The sequence below is a fragment of the Lynx canadensis genome, chromosome D3, assembly GCF_007474595.2.
Source record: "Lynx canadensis isolate LIC74 chromosome D3, mLynCan4.pri.v2, whole genome shotgun sequence".
Lineage (NCBI taxonomy): Eukaryota > Metazoa > Chordata > Mammalia > Carnivora > Felidae > Lynx > Lynx canadensis.
In genome coordinates this window covers 38023234-38041454 of record NC_044314.2, presented here as the reverse complement: position 1 = coordinate 38041454, position 18221 = coordinate 38023234, and the positions used below count along the sequence as shown (strand labels likewise).

The following is an 18221-nucleotide window of genomic DNA, read 5'->3' as shown; positions in this document are numbered from 1 at the left end:
ATGACTTTTCCTTTTTCCCCTCTCTGAATTCAGGTTTGTTTTTTATCCAAAAGCTGTTAGTACTTTGGAAATTTTGGAAGTGAGGGAGTTGGTTGGTTGGCTTGTAAGAATGCAGAAATATCTGGATCTTCATAAGTACATTTTATGCTAAATGCTAGAGAAAACTCTACAAAAAGCAGGTGATGAGACAGTTGTATTTATAGACATCTCCATCTCTGGTAAAAATAGTGTTCGAATGTCTATTGGAATTTGTTCCATCTGGTGGTACTTGAAAAGGGAGACCTGAATAATTACGGCTATAAGAATGCCCCCCAAGATCATGATGTTTCTCTTACCTCCTCAGTGGTTTCTGTTGGGGTTTGTTTTACTTCATTTTTAAGAGAACCCACCTGCTTGAGTGGGAATGTTACTAGTTTGCGCTCAGGGTGTGGTCATCTAAGGAGAAACTTCATAGATGCAAAGATTTTGGAGGTGGTTTTTTTACCGCAGCCTGTATTTCATGATTTTATAGTATTACCTCTGAATAAGGAATTACCTCACCACTTCCTGTTGAGGCAGCCCTTAGATCCCGGATACTTTGTTCTCTCTCTCTCTCTCTCTCTCTCTCTCTCAGATTCCTATCTCAGTAAAGGATGCTCAACATCTGTGTGACATAAGAGATCATTTAGCTTCTTCCCATGTAAAGGTAAATCACCCGAATACAATAAAGAGCTTCTCACAGAAACCTTGATACCAGAAGATGAGGGGAATTCCTTCATGTTCCAGAAAGGCCAACACGGGCACATTATAGAAACAGACCAAGAGATCTGAAGAAGGAAAAAAAAAAACACAACAAAACACAGAAATGGCATCTTGTTCCCATTCTTGCCACTCAATTACTGTTTCTCCTTCGGGCTTTGAATTTCCTTTTCTAAATGCCTGCGGCCTTAACTATTAAGAAGATATGAATCCGTAAACATTATCTTGCTGGGATTTTCTAGTGGAAATTGTCATGATGTATGAGTTCTTCATTAAAAAAATACATATGAAAGACTTAATCTTTTTTTCTCTGACCATTTCCTCAGGGGACTCATTGAACATTTCTGTTATTTTTATTTCTCAGTCATAAACAGCATGACTCTGAACTTCTGTACGTTTCAGAGTCTCCTTGTCTTCATCCTTCATGTTAATATAGGACCCCATTGCTCTAGACTGGAATTAAATTGGTATACAACTGTTTTGGGTATTAGGTGGTTTAGTTATCCAGTTTCACCTAAGTCATTTTGCAAGATGGATATAAAACAGCTTGGGCAGGGGCGCCCGGGTGGCTCAGTCGGTTGAGCGTCTGACTTCGGCTCAGGTCAGATCTCGCAGTTCATGGGTTTGAGCCCCGCGTCAGGCTCTGTGCTACCAGCCCGGAGCCTGGAGTCTGCTTCGGATTCTGTGTCTCCCTCTCTGCCCCTTCCCTGCTCATGCTCTTTCTCTGTGTCTCAAAGATGAATAAACGTTAAAAAAAAAAATAAAAAATAAAAAAAAAACAGCTTGGGCATATTTGTATTTGCATGTTTATTTTTTGAGCTATGCATTTCATGAGAAATTTTGTAGTTTTCTTGTGTTTAAACTTTCTGTTTTTCTCTTACATCTGTGTATTTTGATGACTTGGAGCAGGTAGCATCTAGAGGGAAGAAAATGTTCCTTTTTTTCTGATAGAAGCTAAGAAGAGTTATTCTTATCCTGAGTTCCTTGGCATTAAAATATCTCTGGGGGCGCCTGGGTGGCCCAGTGGATTAAGCTTCCAGCTCTTGATTTTGGCTTAGGACATGATCCCGGGGTTTTGAGATCAAGCCCTGCCTCTTTCTCTGCTGGGTGTGGAGACTGCTTAAGATTCTCTCTCTCCCTTTCCCCATCCCTCCCTGACTGGTGCGCACATGCGCGCGCGCTCTCTCTCTCTCTCTCAAAAAGTATTGGGGTGCCTAGGTGGCTCAGTTGCTTAAGCATTAGACTCTTGGTTTCATCTCAGGGCATGATCTCATAGTTGGTAAGTTCGAGCCCTGCATCGGGCTCTGTACTGGCAGCATGAAGCCTGCTTAGGTTGCTCCCTCCGCCCCCCGCCCCACTCACACTCACCACTCTCTGTCTCTCGAAATAAATAAACATTTTTTAAAAAAGTATTTCTGTTCATTGTGGAATGTGGGGATGCTCTGGTGAACACAGCATCACTGTCACAGTGGTTAGGAATGGGAAAAGTGGTGGGAGGAAGGCATGGTCCCTTCCCTCTCTGGCTCCCAGCCCAATCGAATAAGGATGTGTAAGCACATGGGGGAGAGGAGCACACAGCTGGGGGGGCTCCTTCCTGCCTAACAATCCTCAGTCACACCTGGGAACAGTCAGACTTACATCAGCCTTTTTCTCCTTTCTTTCCAGGGGCTGCCTATTGCCAGTTCATGGACATGCTCTTTCCAGGCTGCATTAGTTTGAAGAAAGTAAAATTTCAAGCAAAGTTGGAGCATGAGTATATTCACAATTTTAAACTTCTGCAAGCATCGTTTAAGCGAATGAATGTTGATAAGGTAGGAAACTTCTACCTCCATAAAATGCGTGATCTTTCCTAAAAATTGGTTTTTGTGCCAAAATGAAAAAATCCGAAGGCGTATTCCTTAATATGGTCAAAGTAGTTTGGGGTCTGTACCTAGCATAAAGCATCAACCCTCTCTTCCTATATTTGTGTGAGGCTTTTATTTAAGGAAATTTCTAAACTTAACAGCCATTAGATTAAACACTAGAGGTAATTACAGAGGTTCAAATGTTGCTGTTCTGTTTTAGCATTGCAGGAGAGAAATTTTTGTTTGCCAGATGCCACCGTGGTTCTTTGTGTATTTTGTTCCTTTGGGGAAAAAAAAGGCAGGTTACAGTGGAAATGGCATGGGTTTGTATCCCATGTCCAAGATTTGAGCAGGTTACTTGAATTCTTTGAGTTACCCACCTATAAAGTGAGACCATAACCCCTTTCCCATAGTTATGATGTGAAAGTGAGGGAATGTGTATCAAAATGTTGAGCATAGTGTACACACTCAAATTCTCAGTCTCCATAAACTGCCTTCCCCCCGCCCCTTAAATGTTAGAATTTTGTCCCAGTGTGGTACAAATGAAGTAGACTAGAGTCCTTTCTTCTCCCATAAAGGACTGTCACTGAAGTCCACTCAGACTCTGCATGGTTCCTATTACTCAAATACATATTTAATCCATATTCTTTACCATGGCTGTATATCTTATAGGGAATAGGTTTGGGAAGAAATGAATTTTGAGTAAGGGGAAAGAGAAAAAGCAGCAGGGGAGGAACAGATAACTTTGCATCAATAGTAGCAATAAGTAGGCTACATGGAAATGAAAATTTTAAATAGTGTTTTATAAGAGACAGGTTAAAGGAAAAGAGAAAAGTTTGCTAAACTGCACACATTTTAATGCAATTATTATCTTCCTAAATGAAAGCGATCTTACCAAAATATTAAAATCTTGCCTTCTTGTTTTCTCAGAACTTTTATTTCAAATTAACCCCTAAACAGTTCAGCCTTCTTGGAGTCCTTTCAACTTTGTCCTTTGCTGTGGTTAATTTCCAGTTAGCTCCTTCTGTAATATTCAAAATCAGAGCTGTATACGTTCTCCTTACTTATTAACAGCATTATTTCCCTGTCCATTTCTGTATCTTTTCTCTATACATGCTTCTAGATCAAAAAGAAAAAAAAACACTCATAACTTGCTATGTAACAGATTAGGGGCATCCATATGTCCGTGGAAGTGTATACATAGAGAGGAGATGAGCCATTGTTGAAGAATGTTTAGGATAAAATTCTTGTAGTGAAGGGAGCTTGGCCTCAATCACCTTTGTTGGCCTCTCTAACATAATATGCTATGATTCCCCCAAGGATCCTTGGATAGACAGTGGTCCCTGTGTGTGTTTGTCAGAGCAGGACAGCAGGTGGAAAGCATCTGTGTAAAGATTTACTTGCCACCCCAGATTTTGAGTTTAGGCCCCATTTTGGGAGCTTAGGTCCCATTTTGATGGGAAATGTGAAATTAACAGAAGTAAGTGCTTACTGTCAATGGTTAATGTAGCACCATCATCTAAAACTGTTTCTAAATTTTCACGTTTGGCAGAAAACAAAAGAAAGTAGCATGTTAATTAAAGGGCCTTATGCTCTAGGAAGGCACTTAAAAATCAGTATCAGCATAAACAAAAGTTATACATATGAAGACATGAAAATATTTAATAAAACAAAAAGTCAAATATTAAGTGCATGTGTGGAAGGAATTCTTCCCTGTGGGTGGACTTCAGTGAAATTTGGGAAGAGAGAGAGTTCCACACCCAAGTCTCCCTCCCTGGAAGAGTCTTCACAAAAGGGTGGACTTCAGTGAAATTTGGGAAGAGTCTTCATGAAAAATGTAGTCTCCTCCCAAAGTTTGTTTCTCTTTATTTTGCTCTATTCTTGAGTTCATTTCAATTTTAGCTTTATCAAAAACATTTTTAAAAAATGTACTTACTGCTGGGACGCCTGGGTGGCTCAGTCAGTTGAATGTCCGACTCTTGATTTCAGTTCAGGTAATGATCCCAGGGTCATGGGAATCAAGCCCCATGTCAGGATCCATGCTGACAGCTCAGAACCTGCTTAGGATTCTCTTTTTCTGTTTGCCCCTCCCTGACTTTCTCCTGTGCACGTGCACTAAACTTTAAAATAAAAAACATATTAAAAAACATTTTAAAAATGTACTGCTAATGATTTAGTTTAATGGCTTGCCTAAAATGCTTCAGTTGGTGTTTTTTCTTCAAGTGGTCATTGATAGAGGTTGTTCTCTATTTTTTTAAGTGGTTCTGATGATCCATTTTAGGGTATCAGGGGTATCTGGTTCCAGAGATGGCAAAGCCTTGCTGAGAGTTTAATTTATATGGCTTCTGCTCATATTAGTCAGTGAAGCTGTGCCCTTTCAACCCTAGGTTTGTGTCTGAATTGTGTGCACATCATCTGACTCACTCCCTAGCTTTGTAACTCCCATGGCCTACATTCAGCTAGGATTCCGACTCAAAGATGAGGAAGTCAGAATCTGGTAATGGCACAATTTGCATAACTAAGTCCTTTTCCATTTTCCTTCAAAAATAGCTGCCCACTGAAGTAAAGCTAATGAGTCACCCCACATTTCTTCCTGTCATAATTCTGAAAGTTCTTGTGTGACCTCTAAAGGGGGGGGGGGGTACCCATTTGCTGTCTAGGATGCCAGTAGAAAGGGTTACTCTATGAAAAGCTGAGATTTGTCTCAGAAGTGGAGGTGAATACAGAGTACCTCCTCCTCCAGAATGCCTTCAGTGCCTCCCCTAGTCAGACCCCATTTCTGTCCCTGTGCACTCCCGTGGACATTAGCCGTGTTCCTGTGCAGCCTGTGAACTCCTAGGCCCTGTATTGCAGGCAGTTGTTTATAATGCTTGTCTCTCTACATTGTAAACAAACAAAACAGGAAAATTTGTGTTGCTTCCTACAAACCATTAGATATGTGCATGTTTGGATTGATTTGAGTCTTATTCATTCACACCCTCTGGTAGCTATAATCCTTACAGGAGTTTATTCCAGCATGCCAGGAGCAGGTGTTAGAAAGAAATACTGAAGGGGCACCTAGGTGGCTCAGTCAGTTAAATGTCTGACTCTTGGTTTCTGCTCAGGTCATGATGTCATGGTTCGTGGGTTCGAGCTCTGTATCGGGCTCTGCACTGACAGTGCAGAGTCTGCTTGGAATTCTCTCTTCCTTTCCCTCTCTGCCCCTTCCCTGCTGGCCCGATCTCTCTAAGAATAAACAAATAAACATTTTTTAAAAAAGAAATATGGAAAACTCATCAATCTTGAACTAGCACAACATCCCAGGCCCATTTTTGCATGAAGATGCTTGTGTAATCAAATACATTCTGAAGAGAATCAGCCCCTCTTGACAGCTAAGGTACTTTTTGTTTCGTCTCATTTGTTCAGAGGTGTGAAATAATTCAGAAGAACACCTACAGCATTTTATTTTAATTTTGCTTGCATATGATGAAAAAAAATAGGTGAATTCTAGAATACAGCTGGCCAAGAAGCTGAGGGGGAGACCAGTAAATAATCCCTGACCCGTAGAAAATAGTTCATAGGAAATGCTTCAGTTGTGCCAAATACTCATAAGTGGGTTCACGACTCACATGGCGATTTTATATTGCAGGTGATCCCAGTGGAGAAGCTGGTGAAGGGGCGTTTCCAGGACAACCTGGATTTCATTCAATGGTTTAAGAAATTCTATGATGCTAACTACGATGGGAAGGAGTATGATCCCGTAGAAGCACGGCAAGGGCAAGATGCGATCCCTCCCCCCGACCCTGGCGAACAGATCTTCAACCTGCCAAAAAAGTCTCATCACGCAAACTCCCCCACCGCAGGTATGGGAACAGTGAAATCATATAGTTGCTTGCATTTTGGAAAGTGGCTCAGGCTCTTGTGTGCTTTCCTGTGTTTGATTCTTCCCAGCAGTCAATCTCTTTAGGCCTCTGGATGATTTTTATTGTCTATTTGACCACATTTATCTTCATAGCAGGGCCTTATCTGTAATAAGTCTAATGATCATGATTTAATCTCTTAAAAAGGCAGAGTTACTCACTTTGTATCATTGAAGCTATATGTTAAAATAATATTCCAGGGATAGGTTTCATTTTCTTGGTACGTTTTTCTGAAATATGTCAAGTCTGTTTAGATTTCAGCAAAAGTATTTTTACTGCCTAATTACTGGCCATACAAACCAGAATATGAACCAATTTTGCTTTTAAATATGAATAATCCTCTACATCCTTCAAAGAAAAGTCATTGAAATATGCATCCTATTTCCTGTATGGTCAGTGCCAATATTTACGTGATAATATTCAGCAAGACCTCCTTTGTATAGGTTGGTCCAAAAGTGAAGTCATTGAGGTTGAATACCTAGAACTTTAACATTTGTTAAACTTTGTGGATAAAAACCTTTTAAAACCACAAACATCCTTCCATAAAACACAGACTTTATCAAGCAGGAGGGTATTCTTGTAAAACTGCAGTCATTATTACAAACACCAGTTGTGGTACTGGACAAACAGTGAGATCGTCAGAAAGCGATTTGTTCCATTCTGAAAACCAGTGTTCACACTTGTTAAATCAATAACATTAATTTTGTAAATGACACAAATTCCCTATTTATGCCCAACCTCCAATTAGAATGGATAGGAGATGGTTATAACAATACTAATGCTAAACAACACTAGCATGTTGTGTAGACTATCAGTATACATTTGTGAGTCTTCCATATGTTCATGTAATTGAAGCCGGAAGTAAGCTCTCAGTTGGAAGAGGAGAGACTGACGTGAAGAACTGTAACATTTAATGTTTGGGCAGAAAAGCAAGGGTTCGCACAAGAACCAGGGAAGGTGCCAGAAAGATTAAAGGAAGTGATGGAATAACATGTCAAAGAAGCAGAAGGAAAGGAACACAGTGGCCAACAATGTCTGAACCTGTGGAAGGGAGTCCAGTAAAATGAGGCCTGGACGAGCCCGCTGAATTTCTCACCTTAGGGGTCACTCAGTGCAATGATGGCACCCAGAATGGGGAGAGGAATTGGAGGAAGGAAATTAAGACAGCATAAAAGTCTAGCTCTGAAGCCATAGAATGAATGAAATTATATAAAATAAGCTAAGGAATAAGGAGCAAGAGGAAAAAGAGGAAGCTAAGAAAAAGATACAAACATCAGGGAAAAAACTAGGAAAGCTCAGCATCAGAGAATGAACAGTAGGAAATTTCTAGAAAGAGGGGTCACCAGCAGTGCCGAATATTAATTGTAGAGAGATCAAAGAGGATGAAGCCTGAAAATAGGCCAAAGATAATGGACTCCTGGGAGGTGATGAACAATCCTTTAGAGAACTGGTCTGTTAAAGTGCTGAATGCATACGCCTAGATCACAGAGACCAGGCGAGGGCGTGACCTGACAAGTGGGAAAGTCCTGCAGTGAGAGGGGATCCCATCTTCACCAAGTTTGTCAGGAAAAAAGTTGAGGAAAAACATTTAGTTGTGGGGAAAGCAGACAGCATCGAGAAGTGAGATTGGAAGGCGAATGGTAGTGTCCTTGATCTGTTTTTGTTTGCTTCTAGGACAAGGCACAGTGAGCAAGTTTGTAAGATGGGAGAAAGGTCCCTGGAGGAGAATTAGTTGATGATAGGAAAAAGGAGGGGAAACTTGTGGAGCAGGACCCTGATGCTGGAGGAAGAAAATAAGGTCAAGAGTGTTGATAAAGATTTAGAGAGGCAGGGGAATGTTTTGTTTTGTTTTGTTTTGTTTTGTTTTGTTTTGTTTTGTTTTGTTTTGTTTTATTTTATTTTATTTTATTTTATTTTATTTTATTTTATTTTATTATTTTATTTTATTATTTAAACAATCAGAAGTGCTGGGGAGAGGTTGGGTAAAAGGCCACAAGGAGTTTGGGGAACAAAAAATTATAGCAGTTCAAATTGGGCTTTAAGTGTGGTCAGAAAGTTGGATCAGTGTAGAGATGGGGTAGAAGAGGGGTGTGTTTTGTCCAGATCAGGGGTTTTGGTGGGCAGCTGGAGTTAAAGACATGGGGGGAGAGGCGAGACCCATGGTAGCTGGCATTTCTGGTCTTGGGGTCTTTTCCTATAGCTGTTATTGATGTACAGATTCATCTTAAAACTCAGCTGCCACTTTTTTTCTTCAAGTGTTTAGTAGTGAAATTGGACAGGCCTCAGAAGTACATTTTTGTTCCACAATCACAGTGTGTCCTTGAATCTGCACCACTGCCCACGGTGCTGCTTTGGCCTCGTTTTCTAGCACTTCCTCCATTGGTCTTTCACAGAAGCCACAGAGAAACGTGTGCCATTTTGATAGAATGTCTGTGAACCTGGAAGAGAAACAGATTTCTTCCAGAGCTTAACCTCTTGGGTGACAGAGCTCAGAAAACACATTAAAGTCAACAGGTAATAAATAGGGTTTTTACTTTTTTTTTTTTTTTTTTTTTTTTTTTTTAATAAATAAGGTTCTTAATGTTCCAGGAGGCAGTAGCTCTTTTAAGATTCGTGTTCCTGGGGTGCCTGGGTGGCTCAGTCAGTTAAGCATCCAACTTCGGCTCAAGTCATGATCTCATGGCTCATGAGTTTGAGCCCTGTGTCGGGCTCTGTACTAACAGTGCAGAGCCTGGAGTCTGCTTCCGATTCTGTGTCTCCCTCTCTCTCTGCCCCTCCCCCGCTTGTCCTCTGTCTCTCAAAAATAAACAAACATTACAAAACAATTTTTAAAAAAAGATTCATGTTCCTGTTACCTTGACCATGTTCATTCACCTCATTGGTCTTAATCAGGGAGAAAGGATATTTTCAAAAGTCAAACGAGTCATACCCTTTTTAATAAAATAGGTTCTGTCTCTTGGACATTGTGAGGTGGAAAAACTATACTGTGGAAAAAATTATAGCAAGGTGTACATCGCATGTAGAACACTGTTTTAAAAGCTATAATAGGTGAAAGACTCCTATAAATACAGTGAGACCTCATTTTTCTCAAGGTCCAGTATCCAGCTCTTGGGAATACAGCCAAGAAAATATAAGCCAAAATGTCTTCTAAAATCTGTGATACAAAAGTGTAATTCTAACAAACATAGGGATATGGTTTCTCAGCACATAACTTATTAGGGCAAGGAGTAGACTGACTGCAATAGAAAGTACAAGCATCAGTACAAGAAGAGCCGAAACAACTTCAGAAAACCTTACTAAACAGCCCATCAGCCTGAATGCTTTATTAGACGATCAGATAGCTCCATGCCTCTCCTTAACCCTCAGGATCACTAGGACACCAGCCTACACTAATTGATCCACTCAGAGTTCCCTTCCAATACTTAAGATTCTGTTTATAATCATCTCCCCCATGAACTATTTACAGTCTTTAAACTGGTCACCTGCCTCTGGTCTGAAGCCATTCAAAGCCATTCTCTTCACAAGTCTGATTTTGTCTACCCAAAATTTAAGTGCTTAATGATGAGGTGAGGGTCAGCTCTCTGGGAATTCTCAGATGGATAGCACAGTTACCCAACAGTGATGTCCTATCAGTAATTTCTTTTTTTTATTTTTAATTTTTTTTCTATGTTTATTTTTGAGAGACCGAGTATGAGTGGGGGAAGGGCAGAGAGAGAGAGAGAGAGAAAGAGAGAGAGAGAGACAGAATCTGAAGCAGGCTTCAGGCTCTGAGCCGTCAGCACAGAGCCCAATACAGGGCTCAAACCCACAAACTGTGACATCATGACCTGAGCCGAAGTTGGACGCTTAGCTGAGTGAGCTACCCAGGCGCCCAATTAATTTTTTTTTCCATGTTTGTTTATTTTTTTTGAGAGAGAGAGACCATGAGTGAGAGAGGGGCAGAGAAAGAGGGGGACAGAATATTCAAAGCAGGCTCTCGGCTGAGAGCAGAGAGCCTGATGTGGGGCTTGAACTCACGAACCATGAAATCATGACCTGAGCCAAAGTCAGAGGCTTAACTGACTGAGCCATCCAGGCGCCCTCCACCTCTAAGCCTTGTCATTTCTCAACCATCTGCATTAGTAGAAACGAGCAATGGCTGGTAGAACTGAAAGCAAGAGATGGTCTTTATTTTTTCATTTGGCCATGGAATACTTGATTGATTTTGCAGTGCATTTCTCTCTCCCCAAATATTTCTGTAGGCTAATAACAAATTAACTTGCGTGTCCTGACTATAATACATTAAGAGCAGTGATAAGTGGCAAAGGGCCCCTATTAGAGTGGAAATGTGATCCTGGAATGGATTCTCCACTTAAGAAAGTACTGTCTACGTTGGCAAAATAATAATAATAATAATAATAATAATAATAATAATAATAATAATGTTTTTCATCGCACAGACTACTTCTGTAGGCCTGCACCATGGGTTGTTTGCTTTTTTATAAACTAGATACACTCCACATACTTGGTGCATTCAGTTGTCATGAGAATGTACCAGACTTTTCTGCCATTTCAGTACAGATCCAAAATGTCCTCATGTAGATTCCGAGAAGCCATAGAGCCCATCGGTGTCAGTGCGGTTGGGTGACTTACCTGGACTGAAACAAGCTTCAGCGTAAGCAGAGGCTGTCACATAAGGGTGAATGGCTGCCTGGCAAGTCTTCTGACATCTGCGTTGTGAAGCATTGCATCTCTAGTTGCTTTTGATCTACCAATGAGGCGCATGTATTAAAATATCTGTTTCCTGAGGGGTGGGAGAGAGGGGAGGGTGGGTGATGGGTATTGAGGAGGGCACCTTTTGGGATGAGCACTGGATGTTGTATGGAAACCAATTTGACAATAAACTTCATATATTGAAAAAAAAATCTGTTTCCATAATGATAGATACCTATTAAGTGCATCTATCATTGTGAGTCATGATGTTTGTAAGCTTATTGCAGTGAGCCATATCCGCAACTCAAGATAGCTGGGGGGGCGGGAGTCCGTTGTCAAGTGTGAGCATTTACTAAACTTAAAAGGGAATTTGAAGTTGTAGTTCCTATGGCAACTACAGCTTAGACACATTGCAAATTCACATATATTAATATATTTAAATCAAATTCTCATATACAAATATAATGTGATGGATTTAGAGTTGCTATGGAAATTGAGGCTGTGCTTTCTCTTTTCCTCAGGGACTTGAGTGTTCCAGCCTTAAAATCAGATCAATAGAAATATTAGAAAAATGGTTTCAAAAAGGAAGCAACCTAAGAAGTATAACAGAATAAAGTACTTGCACAATCACACTTAAATCCCCAAATGTAAATAGAAATAAATCCTAACAGTGTATTTCCAAAACTATTGAATATGTAAATACTCTCCCAATTAACTTTAATTTGGGTTCTCTAAGGCTGTTCATATAATCTTAACAGGGTGTTCATGTTTATTGGTGTATTTAAGTGTTTACACATTTGTTGAGCACCTGTAATCTAAGTAAGCGCTGCCTGTCACCTCCTTTGGAGAAAAGAGTTGCTTTTAATTTCCCAAAAAGTTTCTGTTCTGTGTTTTTAGGAGAGGCGGTGAAATGTGGCAGTGTATAGTGATTTTGTCCTTGTTCCAACCTTAATTTTATGGCCCAAAATATGGTCTCGCTTGGTCAGTATACCTTGTTCATTTGAAAAGAATATGTATTCTGCAGTTGTTGGTTGCGTAGCGTTTTAGAAATATCAGATCAAGGTAGTGAGTGGATAGTGTTTTTCAGATCCTCTGTGCTTTTACTGATTTTTGTTTCTGTCTAGTTCGAATAATTGCTGTGAAGAGGGTGTTACATTGATTGTGGAATTGTCTTTTCTCCCTTTACTTCCTCTCAGTTTTTGTGTCCTGTATTGGGGCTCTGTTGTGAGATACATACATTGTTATGCTAAATCATTCCAATGAATTGACCTTTGTATTTTATGAGATGTCCCTCTTTATCTTCGTTAAAACTCTTAGTCTTGAAGTCTATTTTATCTGATACTAAACAGCCATGCTAGCTTTCTTATGCTTACTGCTTGCATGGTATATCTTTCCCCATGATACATTAAACTTCTACCTGTCTTTGAGCTCATATTTAAAGTGTGCGGCTTATAAAAAGCATGTGATTGGGTCTTGCATTGTTATTCATCCTCATAATCTCTGGACGTTGGACTCTCCAGTCTGTTACAACTTAATGTAACTGTTGATTTAGCTGGATTTAGGTCTACCACTCTGTTTTTTCTGTTTTCCTGTTGTCTTCTGGATTTTTTATGATTATTTTTTCAAGTTTTATTTGGAAATAACTTACATCGTTTATCAGTTTCATGAGTACAACATAATAGTTTGATTTAGATGTATTGTGAAATGATTACCATAATAGGTTCAGCTAACATCCATCTTCTCATATAGATACAATAAAAAAAGAAGAAAACAATCTCTCCTTATGATAAGAACTCTTAGGATCTACTCTCAACTTTCCTACAGATCCTACATCAGTGTTAGCGGTCACCATCATGTTATACATTACATCCCTGGTACTTAGTTATCTGATAACGGGAAGTTTGTACCTTTTGGCTACCTTCCAGTTCACCTCTCCCTGCTCTCTGCCTCTGGTAACCACAAGTGTGATCTCTTTTACTGAGTTTATTTGTTGGTGTGTTTGTTTTAAAGAGACCACATGTAAGTGAGATCATACAATCTTTGTCTTTCTGTCTCATTTATTTCACTTAGGTCCTCCTTCCATGTTGTTGCAGATGGCAGAATTTCATCATTTTTTATGGCCTAAAAATACTGTGTGTGTGTACCACGGTTTTTTTATCCATACATCCATCATTGGACATTTAAGTAGTTTCCATGTCTTGGCTATTGTAAATAATGCTATGAACATGGGGGTGCAGATACCTTTTGAGTTAGTGTTTTTATTTCCTTTGGATAAATACCCAGAAATTGAATTGGTGGGTCATATGGTAATTCCATTTTTAATTTTTTGGGATCTTCCTTACTGTTGTCTTAGTGGCTGCACCAATTTACATTCCCACCAATAGTACACAGGGGTGCCCTTGTGTACTACACACATCCACACCAGTATTTGTTATTTCTTATCTTTTTGGTGATAGCCATTTTAATAGGCATGAAGTGATATCTCATTGTGGTTGTTTTTTTTTTTTTTTTTTAATGCTCATTTATTTTTGAGACAGCATGAGCAGGGGAGGGGCAGAGAGAGAGGGAGACACAAAATCTGAAACAGGTTCCAGGCTCTGAGCTGTCAGCACAGAGCCTGACTTGGGGCTCAAACTCACAAACTGTGAGATCATGACCTGAGCCGAAGTCAGACACTTAACTGACTGAGCCACCCAGGTGCCCCACTCTCATTGTGGTTTTAATTTACATTTCCCTAATGAATGCTGATGTTGAGCATCTTCCCATATACCTATTGGCCTTCCATATATCTTTGAAAAAATGTCAATTCATGTCTTTTGTCCATTTTTTCACTTTTTTTTTAAATATGAAATTTATTGTCAAATTGGTTTCCGTACAACACCCAGTGCTCATCCCAGCAGGTGCCCTCCTCAATGCCCATCACCCACCCTCCCCTCCCTCCCACCCCCCATCAACCCTCAGTTTGTTCTCAGTTTTTAAGTCTCTTATGTTTTGGCTCCCTCCCTCTATAACCTTTTTTTTTTTCCCTTCCCCTCCCCCATGGTCTTCTGTTACGTTTCTCAGGATCCACATAAGAGTGAAAACGTATGTTATCTGTCCTTCTCTGTATGTTTTGTCCATTTTTGTTAATTGTTAATTGAGTTGAGTTATTTGGGTTTTTTTGCTCTTGTGCTGTAGGAGTTCTTTATGTATTTTGGATATTAATCTCTCATCAGATATATGGTTTGCAAATATTTCTCCCATTCTCTAGGTTGTCTTTTAACTTTGTTGATGGTTTCTTTTGCTGTACAGAAGCGTTTTACTTCAATGTAGTCCCACTTGTGGTTTTGGTTGCTTGCACTTTAGTTGCCATATCCATATTCTGGATTTTTCAGATATTGTATATTCCAACTTACTTGATTGCCTTTCTAACTATATCTCTTTGCATTAATTTTTTCAGTGGTTGCTCTAAGAATTACAATATATATACTTTCACAGTGTACTTAAAAATTGTATTTTCTCTTCATGTAAAATGCAGAACCCTGGCAACCCTTCCTCCCACTTTTGTTTGTCCCATATAGTTTGTATGACTATTACACTTGTCACATGTGCTACGTCCACATACATTATAAATCCCCCGGGACAATGTTACAACTTTTGTTTTGGACCAACACTGTTTTCATAAGTGGCTTTTGAGCACTCGAAATGTGCTTATTCTGCACTGAAATGTGCTGTATGTATGAAATGCATGCTGGATGTAGAAGACTTAGTATGGAAAAAAATGAATACAAAATCTCTAATAGTTTTATTAATTACATGTAGAAATTATAATCTGTATATATTATATGTATTTTTGCATACATTACATTTCACATCTTAAAAATTTTTTAATTGACTGATTAACATATTTCTAGGAGGCAGTGCTGCTTTAGGCAATCGTGTGTGTTTAAAAGAAATTGAGAGAAAAAAGAGTGGGTTTTCCCCCCATTCCTACCTTTTACCATTTCCAGTCGCCTTCATTCGTCCCTGAAGCTCTGAGTTCCCTACTGAGTTCATTTCTCTTCATACTGAAGAACTTGCTTTAGCATTTCTTATAGAGCAGGTCCGTTGGCAACAAGTTCTTCCAGTTTCCTTCTTCTGTAAATGTCTTTTTTTCACGATCAAAAATTTCCATAGATAAAGAATTCCACCTGATCTTGCTTTATGTGCTTTAAAGATGTCGTTTCAGTGTCCATGGCCTCCAGAGATGAGAAGGGCTTGCTTGTTCTAATCGTTCTTCCCCATGTGCAACATGTTTTTCCTCTCTGGGTGCAGTCAAGAGTTTCTTTATCTTTGGTTTTCAGTTAGTGGGACTGGGATGTGCCTAATCATGGTTCTCTTTGAATTTCTCTTGTTCTGGAGTTCATTAAGCTACTTTAAATCTGTTGAGTTTATGTCTTTTACCATGTTTGGGAGATTTTCAGCCATTTTTCAGCTCCATTCTCTCTGTCCTTCTGGGACACATTTATCCATATGTTAGAGCTTTTGAAATTCTCCCACGGGTTTCTGAGGCTCTGTTCACCTTTTTCTCAGCACGCTCTCTCTTCTTTAGATTAGATGGTTTCTATTAATACATCTTCAGGTTTACCCTCTTTGTCCTCTGTCATTTCCCTTCTATTGAGCATTTTTAAAATTTCAACCCTTGTATGTTTTCAGTTGTTAATTCCCTTTTTTTCTTTCTCTATTGGTACTGCCTACCTTTCATTTATTGTGAACATCCTTCACTTCCCTGGGCATGGTTCTGATAACTGCTTTAAAGCTCCTGTCTGCTGATGCCACCATCTGATCACCTCACCATTGGCATCTGTTGATTTTGAGAACGTGTCACATTTTCCTGGATCTTTGTATGTTGAATAATTTTGGATTATATCGTAGACATTGTAATGTTTTGTTGTGGACATGGAAGCTTTTGGTGTATTGCTCCAAAGTGTTCTGATGTTTTTAATTTAACAGGGACTCAATTAGAGTCCACGTAAAAAGTACCCACGAAGTTAAATTTCACTCAGAGGGTCCTGACCTTGGTGTCAGGCCTGTGCCTTCATGCAGGACTTACTTTTCCTTACTACTGACAAAACATATGTGTTCATTTACCTTTTGAGAACAGTCTGCCCTTTAAACACAAATGTTGCTCTCACCCCAAAGCCATTATTTATTCCAAGAAATGCATTTTCCCTTGTCTGTTCTTTAGACCAGACCAGTCCTTGATAGCATTTGACTTCTCAGAGCCGTAGGGTATGCACAGGCATCCTCCTTGGCCCTTTGTGGTCTCCGCATCAGGATGAGTCATGCCTATTTGTTCTCTGCACCTTCCCGGTATGCTCCTGCTGTTAACTGTTCTCAGAGGCCTCAGTCACCTAACCACAAACTATACCTCCATATACCTGCTTACTTCTTCAAGGATCAAATATTCATTTTAAGAGATCATGTAATGTCAACTCAAAACAAGGAAGAGGTGCATTTTTCTTACCAGTCCCATAATTAGCAAGAATTCTCTTCAAGCAAATGCTAGCGGTTGTTCTATGAATGATGTATCTTTCACTCAGTCCCTGCCCCGTATCAGCATTGCATCCCCTTGACCTCCTCATATTAAGAAACCATCCCACTGCTAAGCTGCAAAGCAGGTAATGGCTGCTCATGGGAAGCAGAAGGCTGTTGGTAGTTTTGTTCCTCCAGTTATACATCTGTCTTATGTAAGATGTATAAGATACACCACTGGGCATTAGGATACTTTTCTCCTCAAACAATAGTTAAAACTGTATTTCTCAACCTGTAATAATAAACAGCAATACAATATGAGCAGTGCTCTGCCTTGCCAGGATACTGAATATCTGTGAGTTTGGAATATTGAGAGCACAGTGAGGAACAGAGACATGAAGAATTCAGGAGCTTTGGATAGGAATCTTCTGGCAGTATCTGTGGACAAGGCTGAGGGCCTTCGTCCGAGGAACAGCCATGCATTTTTCATGGCCATCCGATGTGCTTGCTTACTGAGACTGCATCTTTGATAGAGGATTTGCTAATTCAGTTTACAGCTTTTAGTTATTTTGGCTTTTTGGAATCAAACCCTGACCTAGTTTTCTGTAAAACTAGAATATTTGAAAGCTTAGAGATCAAAACCTACAACCATAACCCCTGTTGTAGAGGTGGGGAAACTGAGGCACAGAGAGGTTCAGTAACTTTCCAGGGTCATACACTAGAAATAGGGGGCCCAGGGGCGCCTGGGTGGCTTAGTCGGTTAAGCATCCTACTTCAGCTCAGGTCATGATCTCACAGTCTGTGAGTTCGAGCCCCGCGTCGGGCTTTGTGCTGACAGCTCAGAGACTGGAGCCTGCTTCGGACTCTGTGTCTCCCTCTCTCTCTGCCCCTCCCCCACTCATGCTCTGTCTCTCTCTCTCTCCCTCTCCCTCTCTCAAAAATAAATAAATGTTAAAAAAAAAAAAAAGTTTTTTTAAATAAAAATTAAAAAAAAAAAGAAACAGGGGGCCCAGAGTTTGAAGCCTGACCTTGTGATTCCAAAGCCTACTCTTTAAACCATTATATTGCCTCTGAAATATTATGGATGTGGTCTTGTTTTATGTTCTGATCTTCTCCTTACACTATGCTGAATCACAGTACATTTTCACAAACCAGATTCAAATTGCATAGTGTGTGGAGGAAATGAAAGTCTCTGCAGTGGCATAAAGGCTGGAACCAGAGCACATGCTGTTGCATTTGAATGACCTCCGTTTTTGTTTTTAAAACTAGCAGCTGCTTCTTCAAGTTTAAAAACATTCTCATTCATCCTTGCAGCAGGTTCTGGGTGAGAGTTGCTGTCTTTTGTATAGGTTTGTAAAAGCAGGAAACCTTGAGTCACTTGTTCCAGGCCTCTTCGCAGCCTGGAAGCAGACATGTACGTGAAGCCTGGGATACTGGGTCCTGGATTAGCGGGATCCCTCATCTCTGATTTCTTAACCCTTGGATTGACCTCATTCTCTGAATGGATGGTCTAGGTGATTTCAAAGGGAAGAGTAAGCCCTTCAGACACAATTGA

At 39.9% G+C, this 18221-nt stretch overlaps 1 protein-coding gene and 1 long non-coding RNA gene across 7 annotated transcripts in view; one reads left to right on the top strand and one right to left on the bottom strand.

The window, feature by feature from the left end:
* MAPRE2 (microtubule associated protein RP/EB family member 2) overlaps positions 1–18221 on the top strand; it is a 158916-nt gene that overhangs the window by 116014 nt on the left and 24681 nt on the right. For all 5 annotated transcript variants that reach the window (XM_030292303.1, XM_030292300.2, XM_030292304.2 and 2 more), the window contains 2 exons: positions 2404–2549; positions 6211–6424. In XM_030292303.1, the coding sequence (XP_030148163.1) occupies positions 2404–2549; positions 6211–6424 (360 nt within the window). The remainder of the gene's footprint in view (positions 1–2403; positions 2550–6210; positions 6425–18221) is intronic.
* Positions 8403–15477, bottom strand: LOC115498706. 2 transcript variants are annotated; one of them, XR_003963924.1, is made up of 3 exons: positions 15147–15477; positions 11114–11264; positions 8403–8919 (listed from the first exon to the last, which is right to left on the bottom strand). It is a non-coding gene; the product is annotated as an uncharacterized LOC115498706 (long non-coding RNA). The 2 variants fall into 2 exon arrangements; XR_003963923.1 differs by having other exon boundaries at positions 11114–11228; positions 15147–15469.